The sequence below is a fragment of the Arachis duranensis genome, chromosome 3 (genome assembly GCF_000817695.3).
Source record: "Arachis duranensis cultivar V14167 chromosome 3, aradu.V14167.gnm2.J7QH, whole genome shotgun sequence".
Lineage (NCBI taxonomy): Eukaryota > Viridiplantae > Streptophyta > Magnoliopsida > Fabales > Fabaceae > Arachis > Arachis duranensis.
In genome coordinates, this window is record NC_029774.3 from 21175623 (window position 1) to 21196429 (window position 20807).

Sequence of the window (20807 nt, forward strand, 5' to 3'; positions counted from 1 at the left end):
TCATAGAAGCAACCTATGGCAGAAAGCCAGAAACGAAATTTAAATATTACTAGTTTTCCACAGTTCATGTACTTTTTCTTTCGTGAGAAGACTTGATATTTTTTTGGTCAACTTAGTTAAATGGCCACATTTGTCTCTTACTTTACAACTGTAGTCCTTAACGGCTTAACCACATATTAACCCTCCTTCCTTTTTCTATTTTTTTTTTTAACAGCCGAAGGCCAAAGGGAAAACAAAGAAGTGAAGAGCTAAACAGGGCGGGGGAAGGTCTCTTACTGCAATTTCGCATGTGTGTAGGTTTGGATACATTGGATTCATTTTAATTTTAGCATTATCATCTTAATCTTAGCATTATCATTTTGTTAATTATTTTTAAACTTGCAATCTATTATAACTTTCTTAGGATTATAATTTTGTTCTAATTTTCTCTTGCGCCACCGGAGGTGCTTCTCATTGCCTCAAGCTTAAAATAAGAGCTTCAACATTTTTTCATTGGAGAAGTTCATCAAACACCTTATAGGACACAGCACAAGCTGCAATTTCAGAACAACACAATGCGATTTGAATTCGCCTTCTTAGATTTCAACCAAAGAAACAAAGTAAATTGGAGGTACTGGAACCTGCGAGCATGGTGATGGAGGCGTAGAGGGAAGAAGGCCAAGAATACATGACATAGCCAGCAACTTCGCCATCAGCGTGGAGGGAGAGAAGTCCAGCGTTCTTCCTTTTGAGTTCGTTTTGGAAGAGTGCGGTGTATGATTCGTGTTTGGGGAAGATCTTCCTTTTCAACTTCACAATTTCTTCAACTAACTTAGCACGGTTTTCAGTGTTCTTGTTAAGCTCGGCGATAATCGCCGCGTTCACCATGATTCACGAGGAAGCCAACAAAACCTGTGTTTATTGAATAACAATAGAATCTGAAAGATTCCTTCTTCAAGTAACCTGCAAGAGAATTAGGGATCAGAAGAAAACAAAAAGGGATGTTAGAGAGAAATTTTGAATCCGTATGATCAAAATTACCAAAACGACCTTCCCACCTCTACAGGATTATCGTCATGATTTACTCCTCAAGTGAATCAATGAACTGCCAGGGAAAGGAGGAGGAAGGTGCAGGTGCTTTTCTTAGTGAAAAAATGTATTAGACACGCTTTAACTCTTCCTTAACGCGCATTCCTGTTTGAAAAGCATTAAAATGAAAAACGATTTTTTTTAAATAAATTTTAATTCTATTTTAGATTTAAATCTATGATTTAGAATAATTAATTGCATGAATGAAATGAATTGTGTGTTTTTTTATTATTTTATTTTATAATTTTTTTATTTATTTTTATTTATTTGTTAAAGATTATTTTGATATTTTAATATTAATAATGATAGAATTGCAAATCATACTTTTTTGGTCATTAATATGAGAATTGGAATTTTTTGATAATTAAAAATGACACTTTTATTATATTTCAAACCAAAGAGAAGAATTATTTTTTTTGAGAAAATTCTATTCTTGAGGTGTTCCAAATACACTTTTAGAGTAAAAGTAAATAATCATTTTTAATTATTAGCGATTTGACTGTTGACAAAATTAATTATAAAAAATTAAACTAATTTTATATTCATAAAAAATAAATTATGTTTGATAAAAGTATTTAATAATTAATTATTAATTTTATTAAAAAATATATTAAATATTAAAATTANTCTAAAAAATAAAATAAAATAATTTTATTTTTTAAAAAATAAAAAATATTGACAAACAAAAAATTAATAATAACATAAAGTTATAAAATGAGTTGAAAAAATTAAAATATCATGATAAAAGAAAATAAATTAGTTGAAAAACATTGAATAACAGGTTATAGTTATTTGTTTTAATTTTAAATTTATTGAAAAAAAATACACACATAGAAAAGAGGAGGAACAAAAAAGATGAAAAAAAAAGAAAAAAAAGACCGATGAAATGGATATCGCCGTCATGGCAAAGAAGAGAGAGAAAGAGATTAGGGGAACGAAAGCAAAAGAAAAAATAAGGAGAAGGAGAAAAGGAGAGGGTGAAAGTAGAGAGAACCATTAGCGCTATAGTCGTCCAATGAGTTCTCTTTCTCTCTCCCTCTGACATCTTCCATTGTGTTGTCGCGTGATGTAAAAAATTTGTCACTAGTCTTTGATAAAGAAGAGACTTCTTCTATGCGATGTTAGTTTTGTTTACTAAAATCTAGTTATTATTGTTATAGCCTGTCATAAAATTTGTATGGTTTCTAATAACTATATGAATGGCTGAAACAAAATATATGGTTTAAAATTAAAAATAATAATAAAATATCAGAGAATAAAAATATTTATAACTATTTTGGAATATTTGATTTTTGTTCAGAAAAATTTGTGGTCTGCTTTGGAATGTTAAGCAATGGAAGTGGAAGAGATTAAAAGTTGGATTAGAATAGATTGAATAGTAAAAAAGTTGAAGATGATAAAAAAAGGTAATTTAAAAATTAAAAAAAATTAATGAAATTAATTTTAAATTTGACTATAAAATATTTTTGTCTAATGAAATTCATTCTTTTATAGATACAAAGTTAGCTAGTTTAGTTTTTGTATGGTTAGTTTTGTCAGTGGTCAAATCTTTGATGGTTAAAAATGGTTTTTACTCCACTCTTTAATATGAATACTTTCTTTTTCTTTGTGTTTTTTTTTTCTTTCTTCCTCATTGTTGTTATTTTGTTGCTATTGCTTTTTTTTCTTTTTCTCCTTCTCTTTTAGTAGTTTTGCGTATTATGTATTTTTTTATATTTAATTTTTTTTATTTTTGTTAGGATGATGATGATGATGATGATGATGATGATGATGATGATGATGATGATGATGATGATGATGATGATGATGATGATGATGATGATGATGATGATGATGATGATGACAAATTATGCAGAATTTATCAAAAATTATCATGAAATTTTTTAAGTGTGACACAAGAAGTATCGTAATTTTTTAAGCGTGACACAAGAAATTTCTTATTTTTGACACCAAAAATTTTTAACTGTGACACAGGTTTTTATTAAGAAGGTAAAAGAAAAACAAGAATAATGAAAATGTAAAACAAGAAATATGAGAATGTAAAACAAGAAGAAAAAGAAAAAAAAGGAGACAATGACAATGATGACAACCATGACGACGATCAAAACTTATTAAAAAATAACACCAAAATATTTTAATGATGACTCAAAAAATTTTTCAATTTTGATACCAAAATTTTGTAACCATGACAGAAAAATATTTTAACAGTGTGATTTCCAACTAAATGATGTACTTTTTTTTGTATTGATTATTGAATTCACATATAAGCAGTTTAGCCATTTATGTGTTGTTTACAATAAAATTGATGTATTTTTTGTTAGTTGAGTTAGTTAAAATTTTAGACTTGTAATTTTTTAAATATTTTTTGTATCATTTATCAGAAAGAAATTGATGTGTTATTCTATCTAAATAATGTATTTTGTTATTACTGAATTAATTGTGTGGTATTACACTATAGAAAAAGAGGAGGAGAAGGAGGAATGAGAGTTTTGAATTGTGTAGAATTTATAAAAAAAAAAAGCACTAAAATTTTCTAATCGTTACACAGAAAATTTTTTTAATTTTGATACCGAAATTTCTTAATCGTGTCATTCACAACAATAGTTTTTTATTGCAGATGGTAGCTCATGGCAGTGAGCCAAAAATTTATCGTAAAATTATGACAAATGGTGCTGCGAAAAATGACAGAAATGACGAATTATCTAAAAATGCATATAAGCAATTTTTCAACCATAAGACATCTAATTGATGCAGCAAATACAATAGCAAATTTAGCAAATAAACATAACATTAAATTCAAGTCATAACTCATAAGTCATAAGGAGGCCGTAAAACATAAGACATAGAATATAAAAATTAGAAACTTAAAAGAAAGACCAAATTCATTGTTTCATCATGTCTTTAAACTAACAAATGATGACATAAACCATCTAAATTTAAAATCAGGGGCTTGTCTAAAAGTTGACATAGTGAACTGTACGAAAAAATAAAATAGGAGAAAGTGAAGTTTATAACACTGATAATGTGTATAGAAAAGAAAAACCAGAAAAGAGAGAAGAAAAAAATAGGAACAAAGAAGTTAAACAGAATGTACGAACCAAAGAAAGAGGGAATTGTGGTTAGCAGCGACAGCTAGGAGCAACTATGGTGATGAACAGCGGCGGCGATGGGCGACGCAGAGAATAGAAAGGGAGAATTTTTTTTATGGGAAGATGAGGTAATTTTTGGAGGAGAAAATTTTTGAATAAAAGAGGATGATTAGGGTTAATGGTACCACTTAGGTTTTCTATTTATTCAAATTACTCTCAGATTCTTTTTAAAAATCCGAAAAAAACCCGCAATTTTTGCTATTTTTATATTGTCCCGTCATGGCGCCACTGCAATTGCGGCCGCCATTTCGCCCACTATGAGAATCACATCGTGATAACCACTGTTTGGCAGCATGACCAAAATTCGCCACTCAATAACGTTATAAAGCTGCCATAATCGTAATTTTAAAACACTTTTACAACTAAATGAATCGTTAAACTAATTATGTGATATTTAACTAAGATGATGATGATGATAATGATGATGATGATGATAATGAAAGAGGAGGAGAAAAAAGAAGAAAAAAAAAGAAATCATATGAGAAAAGAAAAAAGAGAAAGAAGAGGAGGAAGAGAAGGAAGTGGTGAAGGTGACAACGACAATAATAAAAGAAAAAAACGAAAAAAAGAAAAAGAAGAAGAAAAAAAATCAAAAGTATAAGTAAGAAGAAGAAAAAAAAATGCACACACAATATGTGGTTAGAGTTAATTAAGTATTTTGCTTAATTACAAAACTTTTTTAGATAATTCTCTTATTTTTAGACAACTTTTTTGGCTCTAGTTTAAAATTTTCATTAATCTAAATAAAAAGATATTTTATAATTTTTTTAAAGCCAGTTGGAGGTATCAGTGCATGGATTCATAAACTACCAAATTAGAGTTTAAAAATCATCGTTGTAATATTTGTTTTGAAATATAAAGGTTGTAAATGGTTAAGGTTAATTCAAAAATCAAATTTATTTTTGGTTAATTAAAAATTTAATTTAGGTTAATTAATTAAATTGATTTTACATGATAAAATTAGTTATTAATCAGTTAAAAAATTTAAAAATTAATTTTAAAAAAATAATCGATTTTTGTACAGAAAAAACTTGTTTTAGAATAAAAAAATGATTTTTACGCTAAAAAATCTTTTTTCTTTTATACAAAAGTTTTTTTTTACTTTTCTTAATTAAATTTTTTAATTTAAAAATTGATTTTTTTAAAACAGTATACTGCAATATAATAAAGATCTTAATTTTCTAATAAAAACCAAATAATTCTAGGATATAAAAGTAACAAGATACAAAAACAAAAATAAATAGTTACGATCTATAAAGGTGTTTAAAGTACCCATCCATTAAGTTTAATATCTAAAGTATTTAGAATATGACTAAAGAAGACATAAACAATTATTATCTAGGCTCTCTAGTCGTCTTTAAGCGCAATTGAAGTTAGATCTACTGAACAAGTATCGTCCTCTAAAAAAATTATATTTACACAATATATATATTCAGAGGCTTGAGTATAAGATAAATTTATATTTGCATGGAGTCGTGCCTTTAGCTACTATATATCAAATTAATTGACAAAAAAAACTATAATTTTTATTTGGAATCATAAATCATCAAATGATATATTTAATCAATGATAACAAAAAAAAAAACTTAAAGAAACATTTAATATTCAATTCATCTTGTTTAACCTTTTTAAATTCTTTGAAGTTCCGATGCATGAACATTTTTAATTGTTTTTAGTTATTATTTTTTTGAATAAAATTAGTAATTTTTTAACTATATTAAGATTCTTATACTTTTAATCAATATTTTTTGGAGTTACTTTGAACTTTGATTTATGTAGGAAAGTGTTGAAAACTTAAAAAAAAAAGAACAATGAGAAATCAATGCAAGAATTGAAGACAAGTACAAAGAAAATTTGTAGATGCTATCAACACTGACTTCCTTAAGCTCCAATGAACATAACTTGAGCTACAAAAGTCCAAAGGACGCAGTTCTAGTGACATTAGAAAATCAATTTTTCAGAGCTTTTCAATGATATATAATAGTCTATAACTTCTCTCTGGCTTCACGGTGCTAAATGCAATGACATCGACACTAAACGCCAAATTGTGTCCCACTACTCATTCTTCTCGGGAGGAGCAGCGCTGAACGCCAAGAAAGTGGCGCTAAGCACCAGACCCGCATCCCAGGACCCGAAAAATTATTATTAATGATAAGATTTGATTGCCAAAAAAGGGAAGATACGTTTGGATGCTGGGAATAAAAGATTTCACTTTAAAAAGGGGAAGGAAGCAACGCATAAGGGGGGCTCTTCTTTTCTCTTTTTCGTTTTTAGTTTTAGGTTTTACATTAGAATCATAGTTTGAATTTGCTGCATTATGAGCAATTAAACCTTCATTGTTAAGTTTATGAGTTCTGTTCCTCTTTTTATGGATTATTAATCTAAGTGTTTTATTTTATATGAGGTTTATGCTTTGATTTATTTCATGATTGAGTTTTTGTTCTTCATCCCTAAAGATTTAGAATTGGTGGGAAATATTCTAACTCTGTCTTGAATTATAAATATTGTTTTGAAAAAAATTAATATTTGAATTAGTTTGAAAACTCTTTTTCATTAATTTTTTATTTAACTAGGAATAGTTTTTAGAGTGTGTGACGCTTTGTAAGTTTCAGTTGTTTCGGACTAACTTGGATAAGCAACATATAATTCAACCTAAAGACTATTCTTGAATCTTACTTCAAATTGAATCAGAATTGCGCTTCACTTCTTTTTCTTAAGTAATTGACTAAGGAATTAGCGGTTAATTAGGTTAAAGAGAAATTGAATTGTCAAGGAATTGGAATTTGATTATTTATTATTCGTCGTGATTAATCTTTGCATACCTCATCTAAATAGACACAAGGATTATTTTTTTAAGGAGTAAACATCTCTGACACCTTAACTATCTTTATCATATTACTTTCTTAACCAATTTTAGTTTGTTTTTGTTTAATTCTCTATTTTCATGTTATTTACTATTGATATCCTTATTTTTGATTGTCTGACTAGAATAATCAATTGACCATTCCTGGCTTAATCCGTTAATAATCGTGGAAACGATAACCCACTCCCGTGGTATTACTTGATACGATCCGGTGCACTTGCCAGTAGTTTGTGGTTTGAACATTTTGCATCAGGTTTTTGACGCTGTTACCGGGGATTAATTATGATTAACAAACTACCAGTTGATTGATTACCTAAATTAGACATTTTTTCTTTTTTTGTTTCTCTTCACTTTCGAAAAACAATCCTTTCTGTTCTTTCTTCTTTACATCTCTTTTTACCACATGGTACGTTTAATTCAATTTGGTGTTTTGTGCTAAGAAAAATAAGGGAGAGAGACCACATGAGTTACTACTCCCACTCAATGGATGATTCATATTACTGTGGATGGAGGAACTATCCGAATTTTGGTTGGAAAAGTCAAGGCCAAGAAAACTTCAATGCTCCATTTTTCATCTATCAATAACCATCATCTCCTTACTCACACCAAGAACCATTATCTCTCAATTCATATCAGGAATCATCACCTCCTTATTCATACCAAAAACCATCATCTCTTGATCTTGCCATGAAAAAACTATAGTAAATAATGGATATATTAATTCAAAATTCTTCAACCTCATCTCCTGATTATTCATATTAAAAACCTTCACCACGTGAGCTTGCCTTAGCACAACCCTCTCAAAATCCACAAAATTCATTTCGCACTTCACAAAATTCCTTTCAAAATCCACAAAATGCATTTCACAACCCACAAAACTCCTTTCATACCCCCAATTCAACCTCACCACAGCACCCACATATACATAAAACCCTTATAAACCTTCATCTCTGAAGTTGGTCTTAGAACAACTCTCTCAAGCTACCACTTCATTTACCCAAAATGGCAATAGCTTTTGTCAAGAGTCCATAATTTCAAGAAGAAATTTAGAAGTTCAAATGGCCCAGATGACACAATATATTGCTGAAAGACCTATCAATGCCTTTTCTAGTGGTACAATTCTCAACCCAAAGGAAGAATATAAGGTCATAAGTTTGAGGAGTGGAAGAGTGCTAAGCAAGAAGAATGAAAACCAAACTGAGGCTATAAAAAAGGAGTTAGAAGTACAAGAGCAAGACCAAGAGACCCTGTACCAAGTGAAATTTCAATAAAGAAGGAGGTAATGGAGGAATACAAGCCTAAGATTCCATATCCTCAGAGGCTACAAGAGATGACAAAGGAACATGCAACGTCCTTCCCAAGAGATATAATAGAAGATCCTATGGAAGAATGTAAGGGAGTTAATCAAAGGAGTTCTTACTCCAGTGAATTAGAGAACTCTCCACCTTCACACATGGAAAAAGAGAAAGATGCACAAACAAAGGAGAAAACCATGCACACTCCATACTTGCACATTCTAATAATTAAGGAGGAAGCCATATAAGTCCCTTCAACTCTATGCATGTAAGTTTCTAGGAAGAAAAATATGAATACATCAACCACATACGAATTAAAGTCTCTCTCCCAATACTTGAATATGCTTTCTTTGGTCCTATTGAATCAGAGAGTTGTATGGGGGTGGGTTGCTTTTTGGTGGGTACCTTTTTTCTCCTCATGTTCACTGAAGTCATTTCTCTTCACCAACTGAAAGAAGAGGAAGAAAAACCAAGAACCAATCATCAAGCTAGTGACATTAGAGAAGTGCTTGTTGGGAGGCAACCTAATGTTAGGTAACTTCTTTTCAGTTTTCTTTTTGCTTTGCTTCATGTTGCATATGTATTTCATGGATTAAGTTTGGTGTTACTACACCAACATGATGCTTGGATTTCACTGGATACTTGGTCCAGTCTCTCATTGATTGTGTCACACTAAGTTTGGTGTTGCCACACTTCACTTATGCAAGGTCCACTCTTCCGTGCCAATACATTATCAACATGGTTATTTTGCTTTATTTTGTCATTTCTTTCGTTTTATTTTTAATTTTGTTTCTTTTATTTGAATGAGCTTCAACCTTGCTTCCTTATTTTCACTAGATAATCATGATTATTCCTATTTCCATCACCACGATTTTTCTTTGTTGCTTGAGGACAAGCAATCATTTTAAGTTTGGTATTGGAGGCTATGCTCTATATAGCCTAAAAGGATGATGAAGAGGAAGATGATGACAATAAGGACTAAAGTTGTTGAATTCTAATTCCTTCCTTCCTTTTTAATTATATGCATATATTATTCTGTTCTATCTTATATAATGCATTTATGAGTCATGTTAGTCAATTGTATATCATTACTTGTCTATCACAACCCACAATTATAATTGTGCTTGCTCTTAAATGTGGGCAAGGATCATGTGCCAAAAAAGAGAAAGGGTGTGAACATAAAGAGCATGACAATGTGAGTTTGGAAGGCCTAACTAACGAAGAATGTTCAACACAAGTTGAGCTAAATTGATTGTGGTCTTAGTTTAGAAGACTATTATGGGATATTTACACTTGACAAAGTCTTGAAAGAGCAATATGTAATGCATAACAATTAATAAAAAAAGGGTTGAAAGAGAAGTCAAAGGCTCTGAGTACCACTGACTAAGGATCCAAGTCAAGTGCTTGTGGTGCTTATGTATCAAGCAAAAGCTCGAAAACAAAGCATTTAGAGTCACCACTAGGCTCAAGGTGCAAAGCACACCCCAAAAGAAGAGAAAGTCAAAGAGCTCCCCAATCAAGTACATGTGGTGTTTATGTGTAAAGCAAAATTTGAGACAAAAAATTTAGAATCACGACTAGACTCAAGGTGTAAAGTACTCAATGAAAATAAACTGTGGAAGGAAAGTAAATAAGCTTGCTTCAAGGTGATAATTCAAGGAAGAATTCTATAATCTAATCCAAGCAGAGGTCTTGAAAGATTATAACAAATTGTGTTGAATTGTGCATAAGTGAAACGGCTAACCAAACTCATTTGAATTGTGCATAAGGGGAAAGAAACAACGCACAAAGGGCTCCTCTCTTCTCTTTTGTGTTTTTAGTTTTAGGTTTTACATTAGAATTAGGAATTGAATTTGTTACACTATAAGTAACTAAACCTCCACTAATAAGGTTAGGAGCTCTGTTTATCTTTTTATGAATTATTAATCTAAGTGTTGTATTTTATATGAGGTTTATGCTTTGATTTATTTCATGATTGAGTTTTTGTTCTTCATTCCTAAAGATTTAGAATTGGTGGGAAACGTTCTAACTCTGTCTTGGATTCTTAATATTCTTTTGGAAAAAATTAATATTTGAATTAGTTTGAAAACTCTTTCCATTATTTTTTTATTTAACTAGGAATAGTTTCAAAGAGTGTGCGACACTTTGTAAGTCTCACTTGTTTAGAACTAGCTTGGATAAGTGACACATAATTTAACCTAAGGACTATTCTTGAATCTTACTTAAAATTGAATCAAAATTGTGCTTCACCTCTTTTTCTTAAGTAATTGACTAAGAAATTAGGTTAAAAAGAAATTGAATTGCCAAGAAATTGAAATTTGATTATTTATGATTCATCGTGATTAATCTTTGCATACATCATCTAAATAGACACAAAGATTGTTTTTTTAAGGAGTAAACATCTCTGACACCTTAACTATCTTTATCATATTACTTTCTTAACCAATTTTAGTTTGTTTTTGTTTAAGTCTCTATTTTCATGTTATTTACTATTGATATCCTTATTTTTTATTGTCTGACTAGAATAATTAATTGACTATTGCTTGCTTAATCTGTTAATCCTCGTGGAAACGATAACTCACTCCCGTGGTATTACTTGATACGATCCGGTGCACTTGCCAGTAGTTTGTGATTTGAAAATTTTGCATCAAGTTCTTATGTGCAAAAGAAGAGAAAAAGTCTCCTTTAAGCCAAACTTCGGTGCATACAAGGGTTTCTACCATCTTGGGAGGCAATGAACTACGATATTGATCAACGATTCTTTCACAATACTAAAAGTAGTCTCGAAAGCTACTCTTAAAACTAGTATAGCCAATATGTCCTATGCCATATTTGCAAGGATGGAAAATCGATTCGAGTTAGCCTTCCACCACCCTAAGGTTAAATGCATTTGTTCAGGTAATATACCAGAATTTTTTTACATGATTTCTATTCTTTCAAAGGCATAACTCATCAACGCAATTGTGTTGAAACTCCATAAAAAAATGGTAGGTCAAACACAAACACCAACATATTTTAAATATAGTATGTGCTCTCATATTCCAATTTAATTTACCTATTTCATTCTATTCTTATGCTATTAATCTTGATATTTATTTGCTTAATCGGATCCTTTCTTCTGCAATTAATTTCAAAACATCATTTGAGATTTTATTTACTCATATTTTAAATTATCATGAAATAAAAAATTTTGGGTACCTGTGTTATGTTTTTACTCTTACAATAAGTAGATAAAAATTCGATTTAAAAGCTAAAAAGAATTTTTTTTATTGGTATTTAAAATGAATTTAGAGGATATATTGTCTATTTTTTGGATGACAAAAATATTGAGATTTCTAGAAATATTATTTTTTATAAATTGGTCTTGCTTTTACTCCATAAAAATGTCCAAACTCTTTTTCCAACCCAACAACCCAATCTAAACCAAACACTTCTCTTTCTCATAAAAATTCTCTAATCTCTCGTAATAAGCCACAAACTTGTCTTCTTCTTTTTTTTTCTTTAGTCCATATACTACACATAACCTAAACTATATTCATTCACCCATAAATACATTAATCCTTCCAATTGGACTTTATCCATACCCATTGACCCACTCTCATCTATTTTTTCTAATTCTCTAAACACACGACACAGAACATCATCTTTTTCCTCTTCGATGCTAATCCCTTCTTCCTCACTATCATGCTCTAATCAGCTTGAACCCATGAATGTCGAGCCTCTTTCAAATCATGCATCCTCCACTCCTTCAATAATAAATACTAATGCATCATCACCTCATCATTCCTCAACACCTACGCAACCCCATTATTGTTATTCCGAGTGACCTTGCTTTGGGATGGCAACGGGTCCCCCTAGAAGAAGGGGACACGCCCCGCCTCCCGTCCCACCACCCATAATCTATCCCCATTCTCACAACGGGTAGCCGGGACTCCGTATCCGCTGCGGATCGGAGTCTCTGCAAATATTTACGAATTTTTGAAAAGACTAAATAAATAAATAAATAAATATTGAAAAAAAAATCTCAATTATCATTACAATGATAATCTCTATCACCAACAACATTTAGTCATAATTTCACAATTCATATCCAAACCAAATCAATCAAACACCAAAAAATACCCAAACTATAAAAACTTTCATATCTACTCATCTAATTTAAAATCCACTCCAACCAAATACAACCACATACCAAACTAATCAATCAGGTACATAAACACCAATTTATATCCAGCCTTCACTAATCGAGAAAAAAATTAACCAAATCTGAAACTGTTACCACTGGCTTATACAAACTAGCCATCAACCATCTAAAACCAACATATCTTCTACAAACCCACCTCAAACTTTATCAAAAATAGAAGAAAATTAAAACATAATCAAATAGAAAAGTATGAGGAGCCAATAGAATACTTGTACAATGTGTAGAATGAAGATTTATGGAGTATTAGAGATATAACCATTAGTGTTACCTTTTTCCATCAATTGAAACTTTTGGGATGAGTGGTATCATGACATGGTATTAGAGCGCTAGATCCGAAAGGTCAAGAGTTCGATCCTTGGTGAATCTCAAAATCAGTTTAATCTTTTGGAAAGATGTTTATAATCCCTAGTACTCGGATGGTTATTCTAGATAATATGGGGATATTCATTTTGTAACTCAATATCCCATTGTACACATTGTACAAATAGTCAATTGTCTCCCTAGCGAGATCCTAATCAAATCCTTCAAACATTCAAAAATTAATATTTCAACTATTCAATTATCCACTGCAACATATCCTTAAAACATAATCGAAAACTTCAAACATTCAATTCTAATTTCTCTTTAACCACTATGCATTATTCAAAAAAATAGAAGCACATATATCAAGCAAAATCACAAGATAATTGTTTGGAATTCAAAGAAAATCACAAAAAATACAAAATAATGAAAGAAACAACAAATACTTCAAGTAAATAAAAATCACTGAAATCACTGAGGTTGACTTACCGAAAGGAAGAGCGACCAACGATCTTGTTGGAGGCGGCAACAGAGACCGAACTGCCTCTGCTGAAGACGAAGACGGCGATGCTTCAAGCTCCTCTTGATGATTCTGCCTCTCCCGAAGATGAAGACGGCGATGCTTCTAGCTTCTCGCGATGATTTTGCCTTTGGCGATGACGGTTCACCTAGGACTGGGTGTCAGGCGCGTGAGTGAGAGCGGATGAAGGTGGCGAACGGCAGTGAAAGGTCTGAAGGGAGGAGGGTCACGGAGAGAAGGAGAGGAAGAAAATCTAAGAGAAGGAGAGGGAACCTACGAGGCAGCAATGAGGAATCTACCTTTTGCGGTGAGACGGTGACCTTAAGTGTGAGAGGTGGAGCCGTGGAGGCAGTGAGAAGGGACGAGGACAGCGGATGGCGGTGAAAGTGGAGGAGGAAAGGAATGGAAGAAGGAGAATGAGAGAATTTGAATTCTGAGAAAAGGAAAGTGACGAGCAGTAGAGAGAAAAGGATTTGGAGTTACAGTTTTAGAACTAATATATATACCAGGGGTATTTTAGTCATTTTATATATGCGGGTATTAAACAGGTCCCACATGGCAGGAACCTCACTCCCTGCCCCCGCCCCATTTGTTTCGAGGATCCTCATCCCCGTCCCCCGGCGGGTAAATCCCCGCGAATACCTGCCCCGCTAGGAAAATTTTCATCCCTAACCTTGCTGACCTCTAACAAATCTCTCTGATTATTTATGCAATTTCTCTCTCACCTACGCAAATCTCTCTTCCTAAAAGCGTTGGAGCTCGAAGTCTTGCGTCCTTTCGGGACCGGATCGGGATTTGAAGGAGGAGGATGGGCTATTTGCTTTTCCGAGGAGGAAAGAGGAGGAGTCGGTTAAAGACCTGGGTCGGGCATAATCTTTATGGAAGTAAAGGTGCCTGAGTCCGAGCTAGAGGGCAAGGCTGCTTCACTGATCTCTTTCAGCTGAAAACTCTGAGCAACAACATTTTTTCTTGCCGTCCAAAGAGTTTTTATAGCTGCTTTAGGAGCCATCTTATCTGTGCAAACACCAAAGTCGAATAACATTAGAGATCCACAAAACTAAATAATAAAGGCGTCTACAAATTAAAAGAAGACTACCTAGTTTGAATTAGAGTTGGCTCGGGTTTCCTAAAAATCTTTTAATGCCCAAATAAGGAGTTCGACCCAATATTTCTGGAACAGACTGACCACACTCTCCTCGACCTCATCTAAATCATCAAGATTATACTTAACAGTCACAGGATTCTCTTTCCAGTACAAAAGAAAAAGGGGCTCATCTCTATCATTAAGAAAGAAAGGTCTGGCATCCAAAACACCCCGGATTTTAATGAAATAATTTTTTAAGTTATGGAAGGAGTCATAAAAAATTGCAAAGACCTTCTTTCCTTAAACAGTCCGGAAGGAGATCCAACCTTTTTTTGGAACCAAAAGGTTTGGTAAGGACAAAAAATAAAAGAAGACTTTACCAGAAGGTCGGACATCAAGTTCTCGGCACAAAAGCTAGTAAATTTTTAAGAAACCCCAAGAGTTAGGGTGCATCTGGGAAGGAGCAATATTATAAACCCTAAGGACTTCAGATTCAAAGTTAAAAAAGGAAGTCTAACATCCAATTTTGTAAAAAGCAGTCATACATATAGATAAAGTGACGCTCTAACCTATCAAGTTGGAGAAATCACACCCTCTCCTCGGGGTTGCCACTACGATTTCATAATGTATTTCATCTTCCTGATTTACACATATCATATGGTGCCTGCGGAAAGACTCGGCATAATTGTTATCAATAACAGGGACAGGGGTCAGAACGGATATATCTACCCAGGTCAAGTCGAAAAGAACTTTGGAAGATATGTTGTGACTTACAGATCGAGACATAAAAGCTATACCTATAATACAACAAACGAAGAAATCGTCACAAAAAGTACTCAAGTACCAATCACAGGAAATTGGGTTATCGTCAACAATTTCAAAAAAACCACAAATTTAAAAAATTTCTCATACATAAACCACCGTCAAACTACCAGATACAGAAATGGCACCACTTTCAAACACATAAAGTGGCACTATTTGGAGACAACACAACAGAAAACTACATCAAGGTTCATAGCATCAGTCTCAAAGGAAAAAGCAATTTCTTCATCACAAGCACCATTTTGCGATCACCATTCATTCGAAACATACATAGACACTGCCCAAAGCACTGAAATAAAGTAGAAAACAAAGAAAGAAGAAGTAAAGAACCAACCTTGAAGGAGCGCGAAAACAAGGGCACTTCAAACTGCAAAAGCGCAAACGATCCACTCCAAAAATGCGAATGAAAATCTTCTAAACCTCAAAATAAAGGAATCTTGAAAGAATGAGCAGTTATACGAAGGAAGGTTGCAAACAGAAAGAGAAGGGTGTAAACGTTGCGAAAGTGAAAAGCAGAAAAAGGAAGAAAGAGGCGAAAATGAAATATTTATAAGACACTGGGGGCAAAAGTGTCATTTTGTACCCCTCATTAATGACGCGTGCAGTTACCAAGGTAACTAAAAAAAGGGTGTGTTACTGTTACAAAAAACGTAACGTTTTTTAAAAAACACGTCGAGTACCCGACTTGATGTGAAGTCAAAACAACTCCTCTAAATGCCTGAGCCCGACCTCATAAAAAGCTCGAATTCAAGCAGGGACATTGTTCATACTCTGTTCTAAAATGATAAAATCCAGAACCAAAAAGATTAAAGGCCCAAATGACGAATGTGGCCTCTCTTACCCATACCCGACCTCGACGACAACGATATCTTGGTCTTACTTATCTGAATAAGTAACTAACTCATAAAATATCACCTACTATCTCTTCCCTTTTATCTAGAAGGAGGATCTTAACAACTTCCCAAGATAATGTAAATTGTCATCCTTCATCAAAGGTGAATCTACTCTAAAGATAGTTATCTTTCCTACTATAAATACACTAACAAAAACTCAGGTATAGTCAAGCCCCAATCTACTATAAACATGCCTAAAACTTTTGCAAACTTAAGTATCGGAGTCTCTCGCAAGTACCACCCCCCACCTCCTCACGAAGAACTCGGACGGCAGTACCTCAACACTAAACAAGTCGGACGCTGCCTTAGAACTTAGAAGGCTTTGGACCTTATGCTCAAGCCCAAACACCGTTTCAGGTAATCCTCAGAACAGAACTCAACAAAGTCGAACTACATGTACAATACAAGTGAAAAGTTGCCAAAATCACAAACTATAAGGAATTTTTATTCAAATAACACATATCTTTAGTTGAATATCACAACAATTTGTCTAGTTTTTCTAGTTTTGTAGTAATCATGATATGATCATGGGTTTGTTAATAATCAAAAGAAAAAAATAAGGAGATAATTAAACCTTAAGATCCAATCTCTCTTGCTAGTAAAAAGAAGGTTGCTGGTCCTCGCAATACACAAAAATCATTTCCCCCTTACCTTGGAATATAAAAGTAGGCACAAATGCTTGTCTATGAAATATGAATGTATGTTACCCCAAAAAGAATAAAGTAAATTAGAACTGCTTGTTTATCATAACCTTCAATCCTATATAATCAACAATGTTACAGAATTGATCTTTGTTTCACATTGAGGCAAAACAAACAAAAGATCCTTTTATCAATTTCTACTTCAATTTGAATCAAGTTCCAAGTACATTACATATGCATGTCTTTCCAAGGAGTAGTAACCTTCAATCAAGCGATCAACTTGAAAACCATGTTTCTTGTAAAGGCTCACTGCTGGTGCCCTCGAGGGATCCACATGAAGCATTATGCGTGAAACCTTCCTGGTCTTGCATTTCTGAATCGCTGCTTTTAGCAGTGCCTCGCCGTGGCCTTGCTTCCTCCATTGCTCTTTCACTAACAAAACCAAACCATACCCTCCACATGGTGAATAAACCCAAAAGTAATGATGTTTTTACTGATAAAAAGAATCATTTATATCTTCACCTAACAATTCAAAATGTTGATTAAAAAACTTATCAAAATTCTGTTTTAAAACCATTTAAAAACAATCTTTTCACTTCCATTCTTCTAACAGAAATACAAAGGAAGAAAGCATGAAGGATATACCTTATTCATGCTTCAATATTCAAAAGAACATGTTATATTTAGTTCATGAAATATTCAGTACACATACACCCTAAAATTATATATATAGTCTCTGAACTTGCATACATAAGTTACATTAGTTCCGTTTTCTTCATTATGTTGTCTATTTCATTCATACGTCTAACTCATATGTTAACATTACATGTGACATTTAAGTTGACATAAATGAAGCATAAGTTTGAATTAGTTCTTGAAATTTTTGAATATATACTAAAAAGGCCAGTGTTAATTTTCAAATTTCAAAGATTAAATTAAACAGACCTAGATATTCAATTTTAGGAATTGAAATGCACATTTACTCAATATTTAACTAATTTAATTTTAATACTCTCAAGAACTTTTATCATTTCAACAAATTGATAATAAGGCTCTGTTTGGTTATTATAATAGGACACTTAGGCTGTATTTAGAAAGGAAACTGAAACTGAAAGACAAAAACTAAATTAAGTCTCTAGATTGTGTTTGGTGTAAAATATATTGGACTGAGTTATGTCTCATTATCATGTTTGGTTTAAGATAAATATGGAGATTGGGGAGTAGATTTGAAATTTAAAAAGTTAAGTGAGAGTATTTTTTGAAAAAAATATTAAAGGTTTAGTCTCGGTTCCTAGAAAATTAGTCCCGTGTCTAGAAGTCTAGAAGTATTGAAGCCACTAAAACTTTATATTCTAAAACTGAAATTTTAGTTTGAGTTTCTGATCACCAAAGACAATACTCAGCTTCAGTCTCCCAGTCCCAGAAACCAAGTGGATCAGTGACATAGAGGGGCAAAAAGATTTGTTTCCTACTTTCCTATGACAGAAGAGATACAAAAACTCTCCACCATGAGAAGGACTGAGATGGATTGAGCTGGTAAAAGAAATTGTAGTTCCAATTTACTCTCACTCCTTTTCCTAATATTCCAAATTTATCCCCTGTTAAATATTCTTATTCTATATAACCAAACTAGTATGAATACACCTTACATTCTCATTTCCCCAAGCGTAAAATAAGAGCTTTCACATTTTTTCATTGGAGAATTTCATCAAACACCTTATAGGACACAACACAAGCTTCAATTTCAGAACACAAAGCAATTTGATTTCACCTAATTGGATTTCAACCAAAGAAACAAAGAGAAGTGGAGGTATTGGAACCTGCGAGCTTGGTGATGGAGGCGTAGAGGGAAGAAGGCCAAGAATACATGACATAGCCAACAAGTTCACCATCAGCGTGGAGGTAGCGAAGTCCAGCGTTCTTCCTTTTGAGTTCGTTGTCGAAAAATGCGGCGTATGATTCGTGTTTGGGAAAGATCTTTCTCTCCAACTTCACAATTTCTTCAATTAACTTAGCACGGTTTTCAGTGTTCCTGTTAAGCTCGGCGATAATCGCCGCGTTCGGCATGATTCACGAGGAAGCCAACCAAACCTGTGTTTATTAAATAACAACAGAATCTGAAAGATTCCTTCTTCAAGTATCCTGCAAGAGAATTAGGGATAAGAAAAGAATAGAGAGATTGGAGAGGCATTCTGAATCTGAGGAACAGAGAGGTGTATGATTAAAATTACAAAAAAGACCTTCCCACCTGCATAGAATTATCGCCATGGTTTACTCCTAAACCGAATTAATGAGCAGCGGGGAAAAGAGGATCGGGGGGGCTGTTCCGCCATACCTTGAGAAAGGAATACTCTGTTGCAGATTTCACTGTTTCGGACGATCCTCCGCCGCTTCTGTCGTCCGAGTCACTGGCTTACCGCGTGACTCTGCCGGCCGGGTTGGTTAAGAGGTGAGTTTTTGGTTGAAATTTTTTTTTTTTGGGTTGTACATAGAGGTGGGTAGAGGTTGCCGAGCCAGCAGCACAACATGCAGGTCATGTGCTAACTTAGCACGCAACAGATGAACACGTGGTGGAATCAAAAGCAACATGCATCTTGCGTGTTGTCTACGTGAAGTACCCTACTTGTTAGACATGTGTCAAGTATGTAAGTAATACGTCCACTCTGCGTGTTGAACACGTGACAGATGTTGGTTGGATGACTTTGCAATATGAAATCTGCAAAGTGAGTCTTTTATTTATAAAAATTGGAGTTCGACTGCATTGTAGGAGAGGTGTTTTCCTCTACTGTTAGTGTCATGGAAGGCATATTACAAATATAGTAATTTACCACAACAGTAAGATTATACGTAATACATATAAGGGTATGAGTTTTGCTTGTGAGAATATATTTTTGTTTGTGATTTTGTGCACTATAATGTTTGCAAAACTACAGTACGGACTTCATTAGAGTATAGAGAGTAATATTTTAAAGAGCGTGAGCAACATTATTCTCTACCGGAATTTGGTTGCCGTATTTGGTGGCCTGATATATTTTGAGGTTATGCCAATCGTTGACGAAACAAGTATTCAGCGAATGTTTCATATTCACCAGCAAACTCAAGTGCAACATTCAAGGATTGAGTTATATGTTGAGTTTGAACATATAACTGTAGATGAGGTTCAACATGACCCAAATGTGCAAGATGACAGAATTGAAGCGTACAAAGGCTTGAACGATGATAGCGACAAGGAGTTCGAAGCTATGTATGAAGCCGGTGACAAGGACGAGGATGACAATGGGGAGGTGAGGCAGTTGCAGAAACTTTAATGGTTCCACCCGCAGTTAGTCAACTGATGGACGTTTCACCTTTTATGCGTAGTTTGGATCTTGACCGCATGCACCGGAGTTTTCCAAATATATGAACATAGGTACGTGAATAGTGGGTAGTATGTTTCCTTTATTTTGTTTTGACGGATTGATGAGCAACAATGTATTCTTGTTATAGGTGTTGCTGATCCTGAGGACGAGGAGTTCAAGATCGGAATGAAATACGGTTCTAGAAAATTGGTTATTGCGGTAATTCAAAGTTACACTATCTTCAGATGAGTCGATTACGTTATTTACGAATCCAAGCCACAGACGTTCTATGCAAAATGCAAGACTTATGGACTTGGGTATGATTGGCTTATCCGAACCAGCTTGATACAGAAGAAAGCTTGCTGGGAGATTCAGAGATATAACGGGAGGCACACGTGTTCCATGGGAACAATCACTCTAAGTTTGACTCGGACACAATTGCTGAGGCTATGAAGCTATTGGTTGAATCTGACCCATCTTATAAAGGTTAAATTTATAATTGCGGAAGTCTAGGCAAGATTTAACTACACTATTAGTTACTGAAAGGCTTGGTTGGCAAAACAGAAGTCGATAGCGAAAGTTTTCGATGGATGAAAAGAATCTTACAGAGCTTTGCCATTGTGGTTCTCC

At 33.4% G+C, this 20807-nt stretch overlaps 2 protein-coding genes and 1 long non-coding RNA gene across 7 annotated transcripts in view; all 3 read right to left on the reverse strand.

Moving 5' to 3' along the window:
• The window catches only part of LOC107477925 (protein ACCELERATED CELL DEATH 6), a 5464-nt gene extending 4304 nt beyond the window's left edge, over positions 1-1160 (reverse strand). For 2 of the 3 annotated variants that reach the window (XM_052258978.1, XM_052258976.1), the window contains exons 1-2: positions 1038-1160; positions 621-942 (exon numbers count right to left, since the gene is read on the reverse strand). The gene's annotated coding sequence lies outside the window, so the exon portion shown is untranslated. Of the gene's footprint in view, positions 1-620; positions 943-1020 lie in introns of all 3 variants that reach the window. The other variant, XM_052258977.1, reaches the window with a different exon arrangement.
• A 12053-nt stretch (positions 1161-13213) lies between these two features.
• On the reverse strand, positions 13214-15790 carry LOC127745691 (uncharacterized). Of its 2 annotated transcripts, XR_008007047.1 has the most exons (4): positions 15640-15790; positions 15258-15280; positions 15053-15147; positions 13214-14413 (listed from the first exon to the last, which is right to left on the reverse strand). It is a non-coding gene; the product is annotated as an uncharacterized LOC127745691 (long non-coding RNA). The 2 variants fall into 2 exon arrangements; XR_008007046.1 differs by lacking the exon at positions 15258-15280 and having other exon boundaries at positions 13215-14413.
• Positions 15791-16921: 1131 nt separating this feature from the next.
• LOC107477875 (uncharacterized) lies at positions 16922-19366 on the reverse strand. 2 transcript variants are annotated; one of them, XM_016097959.3, is made up of 3 exons: positions 19175-19366; positions 18660-18981; positions 16922-17271 (listed from the first exon to the last, which is right to left on the reverse strand). In XM_016097959.3, the coding sequence occupies exons 2-3, from the start codon at positions 18904-18906 to the stop codon at positions 17042-17044; spliced, it is 477 nt and encodes a 158-aa protein (XP_015953445.1). In that variant the 5' UTR covers positions 18907-18981; positions 19175-19366; the 3' UTR covers positions 16922-17041. The 2 variants fall into 2 exon arrangements, with proteins under 2 accessions (XP_015953445.1, XP_015953444.1); XM_016097958.3 differs by having other exon boundaries at positions 19088-19365.
• Positions 19367-20807: the final 1441 nt, after the last annotated feature.